The sequence below is a fragment of the Quercus suber genome, unplaced genomic scaffold, assembly GCF_002906115.3.
Source record: "Quercus suber isolate HL8 unplaced genomic scaffold, Cork oak 2.0 scaffold_377, whole genome shotgun sequence".
NCBI lineage: Eukaryota > Viridiplantae > Streptophyta > Magnoliopsida > Fagales > Fagaceae > Quercus > Quercus suber.
This window is the reverse complement of record NW_027069829.1, coordinates 278419-294761: the sequence shown is the minus strand read 5'-3', so window position 1 is coordinate 294761 and position 16343 is coordinate 278419. Positions and strand designations below refer to the sequence as shown.

Below are 16343 nucleotides of genomic sequence, written 5' to 3'. Positions count from 1 at the left end.
TTTGGGTTAATATACGATTTTATGTGTGTTTTTGAGTTCTCCATCACATTTATATATAAATATATATATATATATATAGAGAGAGAGAGAGAGAGAGAGAGAGAGAGAGAGAGTTTTTTTTTTAAGTGATAAGTTTCCAAAAGATCTAATGGTTAAACACTTACCTAATTAATAGCATATTCATCTTTATTCCCTCTTTCTTTATTAATTACATTTATAACTATCCTAACTTTTAGTGGGAGAGAGGAAATCAATACAAAAATGAAAAATATACGCATAATAACTTGAAGGGTCATTTCCATATTTTTTTGACTACAATGATTGAGTTGGACTAAGTCCAACAATTTTACACATTGAAGTTGTAGAAACCATCACCTTGCTTCAAAATGAATCAAACATTTTCAAGGAGATTGTCCTCTTCCATTTTCTATTTGAATGAAAGAAATGTTACTTACCAAAAATAGAAACAAAACTTTTCATCCCAAACTAATTCTTTGCACGCCCATGTGTATGAATTAGAAGACACATGATTCAAAATGATCATAATAATGTCTCATAGAACAACATTTTAAAAACATGAGAGACACCCAATAGTTGCCAACCCACAATTTAACTATTCAAAAACAACAGCCTCACCCACTTATGATTTCCACGTGAAGTAGGGTCCTTAAAAACAAACATCAATGGACTTACACGAGTGTGGCTCTAGGCTTTCATCAATTAGTGTTAAGAACTAGTTGAGGATAAAAGGTTTGTTTCAATTAGAAGGAGTATGGATAGAGGAGTTGTTCCAAATTTCAAATGTTGTGAGAAAAAGAGATAGTGAGGCATTAAGTGAAACATGTCTTATTAAGACAAATAGCTAGGGTAGCTCAAGTAAACCATAACTTTATATAGTATCATAATACAAGTATGAAGTTGTGCTTATGTTGGGTATGGTCTGATGGAAACGTTGATCACTTGTGCTGTGTGAGGAGATCATTGCGGGTGGGCAGTGATACGTGATGGTTTCTGCATTGTTAGACTTGGTCTAGCTCACTCCGCTATTGCCATCAAAAGCAAATAAGAACAGCGGAGGCAATTGAGAACCAATAAAAACTGCTAATTTAATAATTGTGAAAAAATTTGAGAAAATTGTTGCGTAGGCAACATTACTCAATAAAATATGAGTTTTAAGTGAACCCACTACTTACTTTTGTTTGGTTTTATACGAAAAGTGGTACTTTTCGCCTTTTATCTTATGTCTGGCAGGGTTGTTATTGCGTCTGGCAAGTTGTTGTTTGTAACCAGGGGCAAAATACTTTGTTAGATATAAAACTTCAGTATTGCTTACGAATTTTTGGGAGGTCAAAAGGCTAACTAAGCCCATCGATTAATGCAGCATCGGTCCCACCCCATCAAAAAAATTTTAATGACAACTTTTGTAAGTTTGTTCTAGAAATATAACCCACTACCAATACCATGATGACTTTGGTAATATAAAAGTATTTACAATAGTAGAGCAAAAAATATAACTATTTGACATTTACAAAAGTCATTTTATATATTTTATCTCTTCACACCCTCATATGAGCTATATTTTTAGCTATTAGATTAAAATAATACAATCAGTGACCGACCCATTAGGGGAAGGGTGGTTGATGGGCATTGCCCCCCTTCTCAAATTAGCCTTTTTTTTTTTTTTTTTTGGGAGAAACTTTTTTAGCTATTTTATTTGCATGCCTATATTTTAGAGTTTACAGTTGGTCTCCCTCAAATTTTTTAATTGATCCAAATAGCTCAAAAGAAACTAATTACTTAACCCTTTCTTTGAAACCATGACCTCTCCATAGTCCAAATATAACACAACAAAAAATCCACAAATCATCAATATCATAATTCAATAACTCATAACCAAAACAATCTCGTAGAAAAAAAAAAATCCCTTACGGGGGTGACAATAATTTATATAACTTTTTAATTGATTTATAAATTATGGGAAAGTCAATTACAATATTTAAATTTTTTTCAAAAGATAAAATGCAAAATTATTTTAAAAACCAATATTGATGATGTAGCATTGCCAACTCTTACTATTAATATCCCAATTTTTTAAAATCCTCAAACAAAGTTTTGAAAACTTCATTAGCGTGATTTTTAGTTGCATCCAAAAGTATGAGTTTATCATATTGGTGAGCTGGTCAATGTGATAAAATCAACATATTAATTCTAATTATCCAAAATTTGGAGATCCGAAGTCCTCTTCTTTTTTTATTCTTCTTCGAAAAGGTTTGAATATCATATTGTAACTTTCAACTTTTTTAGTTCATATTATTTCCTTCTTGACTTAAATATTTATGGTAATAAAGTGCAATTGTTTTGTCTACTATGATTTTTTTTTTTTAATAAACCATGTCACTTGAAATTTTTTTGATTCATGCTTTCGCCCCCCCTAAGTTCAAATCTTGGTTTTGTCCATGAATACAAATAACTCATTAAAATGATAATAAAAACATCCACACACACACACACACACACACACACAAACAACACAACACAAACATCCACCACCACCACTAGTCCATAGTAGGAAAGAAAAAACCACCAACCCAAAGCAGTAATCTTTTTTCTCAACCCAGACCAAACAAAATCACCAATCACAAACAAAATCAAAAATCACCAATCACAAACTCAAGCCACCACCCACCATTAAAAACCCACCATAAAAAAACCACTGCCCACACCCATTGCCACTGCCATCACCGCCCCCAACCTCAACTCAAATCAAAACTCAATCACAAACCCAAAACCAAATCACAACCTAAACCCACCATATCAACCAAAACCCAGCAAAAACCGAAAATCATCAGATCAATAAAGCTTGGATTCAAACTAGAGAGAGGGCTAGAGAAAGAGAGACAGAGAGAAAGAGAGGGTTAACCCACCATGGCTAACCCCTCGTCGTTGCGCTATCACAACTAAACCCACCAGATCAACTAAAACCGAAAATCATTAGATCATTTGAGCTTGGATTCGAACTAGAGAGAGAAAACAACAGAGAGAAAGATCAAGGATGGGGCTTGGGGTGGGTCAGCAAGTTGGTTTGGTGGAACAGATCGGTGATGAGGGAGCTGGTCGGAGAGCTATAGAGAAAAAAAAATTTGAGGAAGAAAGAAGAAAGAAGAGAAGCCAGAGGGAGAGAGAAAGAAAATAGGAAATATTTGTTTAATGAGAGAAGAGAGAGAAGTGTTTTTTTTTTTTTTTTAAAGCTTCAAGCTATAGTATGCAACCAAAAATAGCTGTGTACTATAGCTCTAAAGCTAAAATTTTTAGCTATACCTTCACTGCTGTAGAACCATTTTTGTATTTTGGTGAAACTAAAATAGCTATTTAGCTTCACTGCTGTGAGTGCTCTAAAGCAAGTCTTTCCTCCGTTAGTTTGGTGTGGTAATTTTTTTTATTTGGGGTAAATTTCACTAACATACTTTGAGATTTGGGCTAATGGCAATCAAATCCAAAACGTTTCAAAACTAGTCAATTTGGTCCATAAAGCCAATTTGGTCCCTAAAGCTAACTTAGTCCTTAAACAGTTAATTATTTTTTCTCAACTGTTTTAGGGACTAAGTTGGCTTTAAAAACTAAATTAGTTAATTTTGAAATGTCTTGGACCTAGTTGGTATTAGTCTAAATCTCAAAATATCTTAATGGAATTTACCTTTTTTTTTATTTTTTTTTAATAATAATAGGATAGTTGAAGATTGAGAGATTTAAACCATAATATTTCAATTGAAAATACAAAAAAACAGTATCAAGCAATCAATTAAGCTATGCTATGCTCGTAAGCACCTTGGCTATTTGGTGTAGACATACACATTCTTATATTTATATATAAAAAAATAAAAAAAAATAAAAAACTAAAAAACTAAAATCATAAAAGAACCTAGAAATAGATAATAGAATATACAATAGACCTTTAGCGAAGAAAAAAAAAAGAAAAAAAAAGGAAGAAAGTAAAAGTAAAAGTAAAAGTAAAAGTGAAACACAAGTACAATACGCATGCATATTGGGGTCTGACGGATTTCAAGTGCTTGACCTCAAAATAAAGAGAAAATCTTTCAATCCTAAAACAGAAAAGGAAAGGGAAAGGTCAGAAAAATAATGAATTGTCTGCCTCACAAGTCACAGCCCTCACTAGTCACTATAGTTATCGTTAAGATGATTCCAACTTTTATACCCAAAAAGAAAAAAGAAAGGAAAGGAAAGGAAATTTTAGGACGAAATGGGTAAATAACCATAAAACCTCAACTATATGGTTAATAGTCAATAGTTTCAAACTATATTTTTTTCTAGCATTTCGAGTCTAAAAGACTCGATTTAGGAGCTATAAATCGACTTTCAAATGCTCAATTTTCATGTTTTGATCGGGTCTGAGTTGACACTTTTTCCACGTGGCATCCACATGGAAATCGAGTCTTAGAGACTCGATTTATATGGCCATATATAACCTCACCACAGCACCAGCAAAGAAAGAAATCAGAAATCAGAGCAAAAAAAAAAAAAAGCCGAAGAAGAAAAAAAAAAGCCCCAGGCAGCAGCGACCCAGGCCGGCGCGACCTAGGGCCAGGCGGCATGAGCCCCAGGCTGCGTGACCCAGGCCCAGGCCGCGCGGCCTCTTTCTCTCTCTCTGATTTGAACTGATTTGATCTTTCTTTCTCTCTGATCTTCTCTGATCTGCTCTTTCTCTCTCTCTCTCTTCTCTGATCTGGTGAGGTGAGGCACGTCTGAGACTTAAAATTATTTGAAATTTTTTTGGTTTATGAATCGAGTCTTTGAGACTTGATTTCCACGTCATTGCCACGTGAAAAAAATGCCACATCAGATGTGAACAACCTATAAAAATCGAGTCTTAAAAACTCGAATTGTAGGCCCTAAATCGAGTTTCTTAGACTCGAAATGCTAGTAAAAAATATAATTTAAAAACTGGAACTACTAACTAGATAGTTAGAAAAAAAAAAAAAAATTAGTTCACTATTTTCCCCGATTCTCTTTATGCCACTTTATTTTATCTTCCGTGGTTGCGAATGATAATGATGTCACAAAGTCTATAGGGCTTAGGCCCAGCCCAACTCAAGGGGCTAGGCCTGGTACAAGTCATTCTGCTAATAGCAAAATAAGCCCATAGCAACAAAAGCCTAACAACTTTTTCCTTACTATCCAAATGAATCAAAATCTTCTAAGTTGAGTTGCACCATGCAATTACTATTTGTTGGGAGATGTAAAAATTAACATGGTAAAAAAGTAAAAAATAAATAAAAAGGTAAAAAGTTAGAATACATTTTTACCATTTAGTAATTGTATGGTCCAATAAGTCAATAACCTTAGTCATTGTACGAAATCCAAAATTTTTATCTCACTTCTTTTAGAAAACAACTATTATTATTATTATTATTATTATTATTAAATCAGAAACATGTTTGGTAAGCTAGAAAAAAATATCTTATGATATATATATATATATATAAGAGTCAAGTAGGTACTTCATTTGGGATGGTGACTTTTACATATTTTTGTGCTTACTACTCTAACGTTATTATTGCAGCCAATTATCATATCTATTAATTTTAATATTCTTGGTATGTATGGTAGATGCTATGACGTATAATCATACTCAATTATTCAATTCAATGAAATTGTTAGATCTTAAAAGTGGGATCTTCTATAATTTCACACGAGGGGCTATTTCTAGATTTTTTTTCCTGACATTAATAACTTTTGATTATTTTTAGATAATAGCATATGAAAACTTTTAATTTAAAATCTAATGTACGGATAGAGGGTCTATAAGAGGTATGAAAATAACATTTTCCTTTGAAATATGTAGCAAAAAATAGAAGCACAAAGAAAAACATACAGACAGATTGGAAAGAAAGAACACGATTGCAAATATGCTTATCAAATTAGTCTTTTATTTTAGCAATACTGATCTTAAAGTTTCAAACAACAATTAGATATTTGGTATGAATTTCTTATTTTTAAATCAAACCAATACTATATGGTAAGACCTATTCCCACTTCATCTGTCTTAGGAAGTTAGCCTCAGAGAGTTTTAATATGGTCTTCTCATCCAAAATCTCTCGAAATTCAGCCTCAGGTACAAAAACTTGTTCAAATTCAATTGGCAATGATTTCCAATGTAGACTCGGTTCCCAGTCTGCCTCTCTAAGAACTTTCATTATCTCCTTCACCACTATCTTGCTCCCCTCAGCTGAGAAATGAATTCCATCCCTAGAGAAGGATCCAAGAATGGCCAAAGTAAATTAGAGGAAAGCACATTTATTCTCCCCCACACACCACCCCCCCAAAAAAAAAACCCCAAAAAAAAAATTTATACACACACACACAAAAGCAACAACCAAGTTTTAATCCAAAATTTTGTGGGTTAACTATGGATCCTCGATAAACTAGTTAGGGTTGGCCACACTACAATTTAAAACCAACCTACAACACATGCAAGCAAACTTACGTGAAGCAAGCAGTTGCCCAACCATCCTTTTTCTGAATTGCAGTCCAAAGATCGATAGCCTTAATGTCCATCTCTCGACACAGTTCTAAACAAGCTTCTGAATATTGCTGGCAAGACTCATTTGTTCGCACCTTTGCCATTGCATCACTAGTTCCAGTAAAATATATGCAGTTAGAACTGACTGATTCTAGTTTAGAACTGAGAAAGGCTCTAGGAAACATATACAAGATTGTAGCTATAAGCACCTATATATTTCTCGAATTTTTGCTCCATTGACAGGAGGAGCACTAAGAAAGATAATGCGAGTCTTCTCTGAAAGGCTCTGGCAAACAAAAAGACCCTCGTTAGAATATGCACCAAATTACATTTTCATCAGGTAGTGCTAATCAATTTGTTGCAAGCACTAATTGAGAACAGTGGTTAAGGCAAACTGCACCAAATAATTGTCCAAAAAATTATAGTAGTTTATAATGATTTTTTTTTATACAAGTTTATAATGATTCTAACTTGTGCAGGCTACCACATATTTAACCAAATTGATTGATAATCAATGGGAAAATTATTAAAAAAAGAGGTCCTCTTTTTCAAATTGGATTATTTACTTACACAAATTCAAATATCAATGAAGTATTAATGTAGCCTGAAAGATTACCTTCAGATGGATTGCTATATTCCTCATATTTTCAACATATTCAGGAAGTGGGACTTGAGGGCTTACAGCAGATGGGTGAGAGCGCATTGAATCATTACCACCAAAGTAGACTATCACCAAAGAAGGTTGTACCGCAGCATCCTAAATTGAATTACAGAAGATAAGCATTAAGGTATACCTATAAGGAGGAAATGCAAATATATGCTAAGTAACTACATGAACAAGATGAAATAGATAAACAAAAGATCTTATTATACTCGTTTATAACATCATTTCACATAAGATGGTCAAATTAAACAGTTAATCCACCAACTTAGAGGCAAGAAATCTATTCATAAATAGCCTACTTGGAAGAAAATTATTAGACGCGGTATGGTTAAAATAGATAAATAACAGACTCTATTATACTCGTCTATAACATCATTTCACATAAGATGATCAAATTATACAGTTAAGCCACTACCTAGAGGTAAGAAATTTGTTCATGAATAGCTTACTTGGAAGAAAATTATTAGTGGCAGTGTGGTTAAAATTTAACAGTACATTAAACAATACCTTTGGAAAAACTTGATCCAAAACCTGTAGAGCATGCCTCGAAGTCCAACCATTGTATCCTCGCAACAAAACATCTGCCTATTTCTCGATTGCAGACCAAAATCAGTTATGCTAATAAAACATATAAGCAATAGCAGAACATGTATTGGACGAGAAAATGTCAAGAACCTTTTTTTGTTGTTAGTCTGGTCATTTACAGCTAAGCAATTTTTCTCCTGATTCGAATATTTGACCAAATAATAGTGAAATTTAGTGCAGGGGACAATAGTAATGCCATAATTGCCTATGAATGGATACAAATCTAGCTTTTTGGATGCATGATCCACTAACCCTTTCTTTTACTTTAACTAATTCCTCAACTATCTAATAGAGAATTTGAAGTCTTATCAAAGACAACATTCAAAGGTAATAACTTTGCCACAAGTATTATATAAACACAATAATTTTGGTTTATATTATTCCTTTCTTCAAATTGAAAGATCTGTTTGGATATCACTTATTGCTAAAAACTAAAAATATTATAGTAAAATAGTTTTTAAATGTGTGAATAGTATCGTATAAAATCAGTTTTAAAGAAAAATTTGCTTAAAAAAATACTTGTAAGTCTCGTATACAATACGTAAGACCCACATTTTTACAACGCAGCCGCAAACATAGCGTATTTCATTGCAATCCAAACACACACATACTCATCTACTATAAAGCTAACGTGGGGTCTCTTTGAGATTAAGGTTTTGCTATTTATGGATCCTATTTTCTGCCGGCAAAAGTTGGTGGATCCCACCACAACAAAATGACAAGAATACTAATTAATCAGTGATCCCCACCAAATTGCCCCCCACCCCCAAAAAAAAAAAAAAAAAGTTTTTATCACATCAAACATGACTAAATTCTTAATGTATTTTCTTCTTCTTATTGTTCTGAATAAATTGGTATCTATGGCCCAAATACGAATAGAGATTGACCCAGAAACAGAAAAAGGAGAGAAATTGAAGAAGTACCTTACGTGCATATATGTCAGCAAGAATAGCACCCCATCCTTCGTCACTGTAACTGAGTTGAACTATGGATGAACCAAACAGCACAAATTGAGGTCTAATTGGCCCAACCATCTCTGTTTCCTGTTTTCTGTCAGACACACACAAACACAAACACAGGCCGAATGGAAGACACACATAAAGATGCTTTATAGAGAGCAAAATAATATGTGCCTTGTTGTAATATGGCTTGACTTTGCCTACTTGGTATTGGAAACCAAGTCACACTTGTGTTGCTTGTTTTGCCGTGAACAACAAGAACTAGTAATCTATATATATAAAATAGAAACTTCTGAAACTCTCACAATTTTTCACCTTAGCACAATATTTAAATAAAATATTTAGCCAAACTTAATTAACGAGGAGTGAAACTCTATCTTTTTAACAAGTCCAACTTAAACTCAAACACTTCATTATCATTTTTTTAAAACAATATTATTTTTTATTAATCCAAACTTAACAAGAAGTGAAACTCTATCTCTCTAACAAGTTCAATTTAAACTTAAACTCAAACATTGATAATCTATATATATATATATATATATATGATGGGAATATGTATGAAATTCCGAGACTTGTGAGGTGCAAAAATAGAGAAAAAAAAATATATGCCAAAGAAAAAATAATCATATACAAGACAGTATTTATGTGGTTCGGCAATTTGCTTACGTTTACTGAGTTGCAAGGATTTCACTATTCTTAGTAAAAAATACAAAGTGTGACAGTATAGTTTTTCTTTCTAAAAAAAAAAAAAAAAAACCTCAAAACCTTCATCTCCAAAAAAATAGTTTTTATATCATATGCATAGAATTCACAATGAGCTACAGAAACGAGCCTAAAATTGTTCCCAGGGGCAACCCCCAAGGAGGCTTGTCCATGCGTGCTATGGCTTGAGCCTGTCGGCCCAAGCCTCCGAAGAAAATCTCCCATTAAAAATTGTAACAACATTATTTCAGGTCATGTCATAATCCAGATCAAATACAATTAGACTTCACAAAGCCAACAATATATATATATATATATATAACCACTTCTCCACAATTTTACACATTAGCATTATTTAAAAAAAAAAAATCACTCTTAAAAAACTCTCCCAAAGAAACAAAACCAGATAATAATGGTACATAAAATAAAAGTGATATATGGTGAATGTTGAAACAACACAATCTGAGAATAAAACTGTCAAATGAGAGAAAAAATAAGAGAACCACCAAATGTGACAAAAGTACTGTCAAATGTGATGATAGAATCATCAAATGTGAGAAAAAAATAAGGGAACCAACAAATGTGAAAAAAATAAAACTGTCAAATGTGAGAAACAATAAGAGAACCACCAAATGTGACAAAAGAATTGTCACATATGATGTTAGAACTATATAATGTGAGGATAAAACCGTCAAATATGATGATTTTGTGACTTAGTATAGCAGGTTGCGTACTAATGGATACTATACCCCCTAAAAAGGGGGGTACGGTAGAATTACCTTTATCTCCCTTTTAAATTACATGTTTACGTCTTTGAAAACCACATAAATTATTATTGTGTTTTAGATAAATTTTGGCTATGAACAGATGGGCTTAGGATTTATCTAACATCATACATATTTCAATTGGAGTTTGAGTTAGACTTTCTGAATTTGCATATATCATGTAAAACATTGAGTTTGAGTTTGATTAAATATCTGACTAATAAAAAAATAAAAAAAAAAGTTTGACCTCTCCAGAGCTTACTACATCATTATCATTTTTTAAAACAAAGTTATTTTTTTTAAAACAAAATTATTTAACTTTTTTTTTTAATTAACAATATCAACTTCAATCCAAGGAGGACTAATCCTTCATATCAACAACTAAACTCCAAACTTAATAAGGTGTGAAACTCTATCTCTACAACAAGTCCAACTTAAACACAAACTCAAACATTGATAATTTATCTTCAAATTTGCGAGGTTAATCATGAACACTATAAAAACAGTGTAAACTCCAATATTTAAAAAAAAAAAAAATCCAAGTAGAGGTATGAGCTTTTTTTTTTTTTTTTTTTTTTTTTTTTTTTTTTTTTTTTTTTTTTTTTTTTTTTTTTTTTTTCTGTTATTTTCTTCTCTTCTACTTTGTCAAATTTTATTTTATGGTTTTCATGTATTTTTTTAAAAAGTGATTTTCATCTCCATACAACTATTACCCATTCCCATACCTCGTTTACACACCACATTACCCTTGAGATAAGAAGAAATATAAATGTTTGAGTCAAATATATCATATGCATGGTTTGGGAATTGTTTGTGATTCCTCAAGCTTCGCAATGTTGTAATATGCACTCAATAATTAGCTACAGCCTTTTTTTTTTTGGATAATGAAACCTAAAAACTATATAGTTTGATGTAATGTATTGTATGCAAAATAAATGAGCGACCGAAATATAGGTTTGTGTACTTTTTTTTCTTTTTCTTATATTTTTCTTTTGAACAATCATATATTTTTTGAATTGTTTCAATAACTTATTCTTTAATTATATACATTTTCTGGTATTTTGGAAGTTTTAACATTTGAATTTGTGTTAGTTTCTGCAATATTTGAACATGTTTAGCAGATTTCAATGACTATACCACGTATTATTCTTTTGAAGATAATCAATTTTTCTTTTATATTTCTCTATTGTGCAATCATATACATTTTGTTTTGTTTCAAATATTTATAGAAAGTAAATCTTATGATTCTTTAATATTTTTTGGCCTTTCAAAAGTTTTAACATCTGAATTATTCTTTTGATGGTAACACATTGTCGGGGACGTTTTTGCGACAAGGGCCGAAGATGCGAGAACGGCCCAAATCTCCCCTTGGGTTCTTTAAAAGTGTTTATTGTGGAGAATCAAGCCCAAAATTCCAAATGTATAATGAACAAAAGGCTAATGGTGCTTTGACAAGAGAAAATCAAAATGCTTATAACAAAAGTGCAAAAAACTATAAAAACATAACAGGTCTGAAATTTCGACCTACAGTTACACAGAAGAGGGAATTGAGAGAGGTTGTGAGGAAGAGAGGGAAGGTTCTCCTATACCCATATTTCCATTCCCAAGTTTCGGAATTGTGAGATTGTTGACTGGCTAAATGGGGTTTGGCTTTGAAGTTTTAGGTATCTAAATAGAACGTGGCTGCCTCATTTTGAATCTGATTGGGGCCTTTTGTATTGAACTTGGGGTGCTCCAAGTGACTGGTTTTTGAGTAGTAGAAGAGGCTTTTATCCCCTATGATACTATTTTGGTGTTTTGGCTTGGGATGCTTTTGTTTAGGGAAGAGTTTGGTATGTTTTTAGCATGATTTTGAAAATAAAGTGGGTTTCCTTTAATTGGTTGCCTTTGGTCAGAAATTTCAGACCATTGAGAGGGTCACCTAAGTGAGAGCTATCAGATGGAGTTGGCCAATGGGAGCCAACTATGTTTAAAAAAAGAAAAAAAATGGTTTAGGCAGAAACTTTGGGCCACGGTCACATAGAGCATAAAAGCTGTTTTATGGTGGAAATTTTGGATACAAGACCTCCTCCATAAGCCTGAGGTGCTACTAGTGTCCCTTGCTCACTTGGTAGCATGCATGGGCTAAGCTCATGCAAAAGGTCCGAAAAGAACCGACCCATACCCTCCATACCACACTTCCTCAATTTTCCCAATAAATCGCATGGGCTTGGGCCATGCTTAAAAGAATAAAATATAATATAATACATGAATTGAGCCCATAAGGAAGTCGGGCTTGTACAAAATGTGCCGTGAAAATGGGTATCAACACACATCTTTCTCTTATATTTCTCTGTTGTGTAGTCATATATATATATATATATATATATAATCTATGGCTCTGAATCTTTTAATTCCTTTCAATAGTTATAGACATGAATTATTTTTTTGAATGCAACCCATATATCTCTTATATTTCTCTATTATTTAGTCATATATATTTTGTTTTGTTTCAATAAATGTAACACAAATTGAAGTCATACAACCATAAATCATGCAATGGTGTAGTTTCTTAATCAATTTAAGATTTAATAAAATTATTTTAGTCTACCTCACAAATAAATAGGTTCTCGTGCATATATAGCACGGGTTAGTGACTAGTGTGTGTATATATATATATATTACTAGCCAACCTTAGGAATTGAACTAGCCAACCTTAGTAATGTGTGTGTGTGTGTGTGTGTGTGTGTGTGTGTGGTGGGGGGGTGGGGGCGTATGCTGCTATTGTTTGAATTATATTGCATGTGAGAGAGTGTAGTGCTACAAGACTAGTGCAAATACAATAGAGTGCTCTATTCTTTGTGTGAGAGAGCCAAAGGGTGTATTTGGGGCTTGGGTCTTGTGAGAGTGCTATTGTACTACTATTGTAATCTCCTTATTTTATAGTAAAACTTTCTCTATTGCCACTTGTGGATGTAAGCATATTGCCAAACCATGTAAATTCCTTGTGTTTATTTTTCTTCTCTCTTCTTTAATCTTGCTTTTAGTGGGCGTATTTTCATAACATACCTTAAGTTTGCAAATAAATTAATATATTTGTGAATACAAGTTACATCATTTTTTTTTTTTTTGAGAAACAAACACACACACAAGAGAAAGGGAAATGAGTTTTAACACAAAAACACACCACAAGTTACATCATCTAGATATTAATATAGGAACAAAATCCTCTAGATGATATAACTTGTACTAACCGAGTATGCAAGTACTAGTAATTGGTGAACCAATATAAAAGTGGACATAAAAAAATAACCCAAATTAAAAGGGTCAAAGGTGTATTCCAATCTAAATTTTTACTTTTTTTTAATGAATTAAATAATACTCTTTTAAAAATAATTTTAGACTAAACACAGCACATAGTTACAAAAGTCAATATTCTATATTAGCAACAAAAAAAAAAAAAAAAAATCAATATTCTATTCTAGATGTAGTAAATTAGGCTTCCCAATCAGATTAATACGGTTGGCTCTATCAACCAATAAGATAATAGCAATATGAGATTATTATATTTCCATCCCTTAAGATTTAAGGAAATGACACTCCACTTAAAACTTGAAGGGAAAAAACACTCCTCCTTTAAGGTTTGAAGAAATTAACACCCCCAATTTATTTATATATATTTTTAGAATCCCATTATGTTTATATTAGTAATGAAATATTCTAAATTTTTATAAGAATCTTTTTATAAGTTTAATCATGGTTAGTAAAAAAATAAATGATTAATTTAGAAAGAGAAAAAAATATATAAAATATATCATGTACCAAAACACTTGCAATGACAAACCTCTTCATAACCTATTGAAAAAAGGAAAAAAGAAAGATTCAAACTAATATTTTAAAATACATTTTATTTAATAGTTTAAAACAATTAATTTTAATTATAAAATAATATAATTTTGGAAACCTACTCTTAAGCAAAAAGCAGGTTAGTACACAACATTTTTAATATTAAATTAATAAAGTTTGGTAAAAAAGGAGAAAGTGTTTTTTCTCTTTAAATTTCAGGTGGAGTGTCATTTCATTAACCCTAAAAGAGAGGAATGTAATTATCCCTAACAATATTATTAATTTTTGGGAAAATTACATATTTAGTCCCTATTCTTGACACTATATTTCAATTTGGTCTCTAACTTTTTAATTGTGTCAATTTGGTCTCTATCATTTCAATGTTGTGTCAATTTATCTTTGCCGTTATTTCTTGGATAGAAATTGTTGACGTGGTAAATGACTAAAATAAAAAAATTAGTTTATTACCACATTAATGGAAACTAATTTTTTATTTTGGCTATCAGCCACATCAACAATTTTCATCCAAGAGATAGCAGTAGAGACTAAATTGACACAATACTGAAATGTTATGGACCAAATTGCCACAATTGAAAGGTTAATGATCAAATTGAAATATAGTATAAAGAATAATGACCAAATACATATTTATCCTTAATTTTTTTTTTAATTCAAGAATTCTGATGTGAGGTCTCAACCATGATTTTGAAACCCAAACTGTTCAAAGATTCGTAAGAGGGACATGTTTAAAAGTCGGATTAGGGTTTAACCAATGTCGAACTATAATGTGTTGTTTAATTTTTTTTAGTAAATTTAATTCATTAGTTGTGTGTATATATAATAATTATCCATAGCTTAGCCTAATGGTTAACATGCATGGAAAATTGGAAATGCATATATATCAGCCTAGAGAAGCAAGGTTTGAATCCTGGTGCTAACTGATTTCAACAATTAAAAAAAAAAATGTATATGGGCTGAACCATAACCCAAAAAACCGGCCTTTGCGATGGTTTCTAGTTGATCGAGTCGAACTGTCAGGTTTGGTCAGTCTAACAAACTGGTCTCAACTCTTAGCTATAAACATCACGAGCTACAAGTCTATAGATCTCTTTAATAAATATCAATTTACTTTTACCTTCAAATTATATATATATATATATATATATATGCACAACTCACATGAATGCAGCTTTGAACCAGCCAAACTTCTTGTCGTATCTAGTAGGTACTTGTACTTCATTTGGGATAATTCTTTTTGCATATTTTTTGTGCATGCTACTCTTACATTATAATTGCAGCCAATTTTTATATCTACTAATTTTAATATTTCAGGTATGGTAGATGCTTTTACACATATAATCATACTCAATATGTTGGAATTGTTTAATTTTAAATGTGATCTTCTATAATTTTGCATGTGCGGGCCGGGGTGGTTTCTTGGTTTCTTTTTATTATTTTTAGATAAAAGTAGATAGAAACTTTTAATTCAAAATCAAAATTTTAAATAGAGGGTGTATACTATGCAAATAACATTTTCCTATATGTATAATAATAATAAAAATAAAATAAAAAAATAAAAAAAGAAAAAAAGAAAAAAAGAAGAAGAAGAAGCACAAAGAAAGACATACAACACATTAGAAAGGAAAGAACACGATTGCAACCAATTTAATCTTTAATTTTAGCAATACCAATCTTAAAGTTTCGAACTGCAAAGTGCAAACATATATTTGCTATGGAAAAAAAAAAATCAATTCAATATATTTAGGACCTATTCCTGTTTCATTTGTCTGAGGAAGCAGGCGTAGGAGATGTTGGATAAGGTCTTCTCATCAAATATCTGGGTTCAAAAGCCTGTTCAAATTCAGTTGGCAATGACTTCCAGTGTAGACTTGGTTCCCAGTCGGCCTCTCTAAAAACCTTCAATATCTCCTTCACCACTATCTTGCTCCCCTCAGAAGATAAATGAATTCCATCCCTGGATAGAAATCCCAGAGAGGTCAAAGTAAAATCGAAGATTGCATTGTTTTATATACAACAATAGCAACTAAGTTTTAGTCCTAAAATTTTGGGCACAGCTATATATCCTCAACAAATAAGTCAAGGTCAATCATATTTATTTCCTTTAGCCATTCTTTTTTATCCACAATCATATATACTCTCTATCATTTGCTTAAGAAACAAGTCATTTTTTTCTACTTCTATTAATGTTATATATTGAGGCTTAATATTTTATCTACACTGCAAAAAAAAAAAAAAAAAAAAAAAAAAAAAAAAAAAAAAAAAAAAAAAAAAAAAAAAAACAA

At 31.7% G+C, this 16343-nt stretch overlaps 2 protein-coding genes across 2 annotated transcripts in view; both read right to left on the bottom strand.

Moving 5' to 3' along the window:
• Nucleotides 1-5923: 5923 nt before the first annotated feature.
• On the bottom strand, nt 5924-8895 carry LOC112006352 (GDSL esterase/lipase WDL1). Its single transcript, XM_065760669.1, has 6 exons — nt 8711-8895; nt 7710-7787; nt 7155-7295; nt 6748-6824; nt 6503-6649; nt 5924-6264 (listed from the first exon to the last, which is right to left on the bottom strand). Exons 1-6 carry the CDS (start codon nt 8819-8821, stop codon nt 6042-6044), a joined length of 777 nt encoding a protein of 258 aa, XP_065616741.1. The 5' UTR covers nt 8822-8895; the 3' UTR covers nt 5924-6041.
• A 6855-nt stretch (nt 8896-15750) lies between these two features.
• LOC112006351 (GDSL esterase/lipase WDL1) overlaps nt 15751-16343 on the bottom strand; it is a 14701-nt gene continuing 14108 nt past the window's right edge. The window contains 2 exon segments of the mRNA XM_024038632.2: nt 15751-15879; nt 15882-16015. Of these exon segments, the coding sequence (XP_023894400.2) occupies nt 15809-15879; nt 15882-16015 (205 nt within the window). The 3' untranslated portion in view covers nt 15751-15808.

Bases quoted from the DNA above. Each gene is read 5' to 3' on its own strand.
- LOC112006352 (XM_065760669.1), bottom strand. From the start codon at position 8,821: ATGGTTGGGCCAATTAGACCTCAATTTGTGCTGTTTGGTTCATCCATA. The intron at 7,296-7,709 runs GTATTGTTTAAT...AATTCAATTTAG, and splicing joins TGGATCAAGTTTTTCCAAAG to GATGCTGCGGTACAACCTTC. The intron at 6,650-6,747 runs GTGCTTATAGCT...TACTGGAACTAG, and splicing joins AAAATTCGAGAAATATATAG to TGATGCAATGGCAAAGGTGC.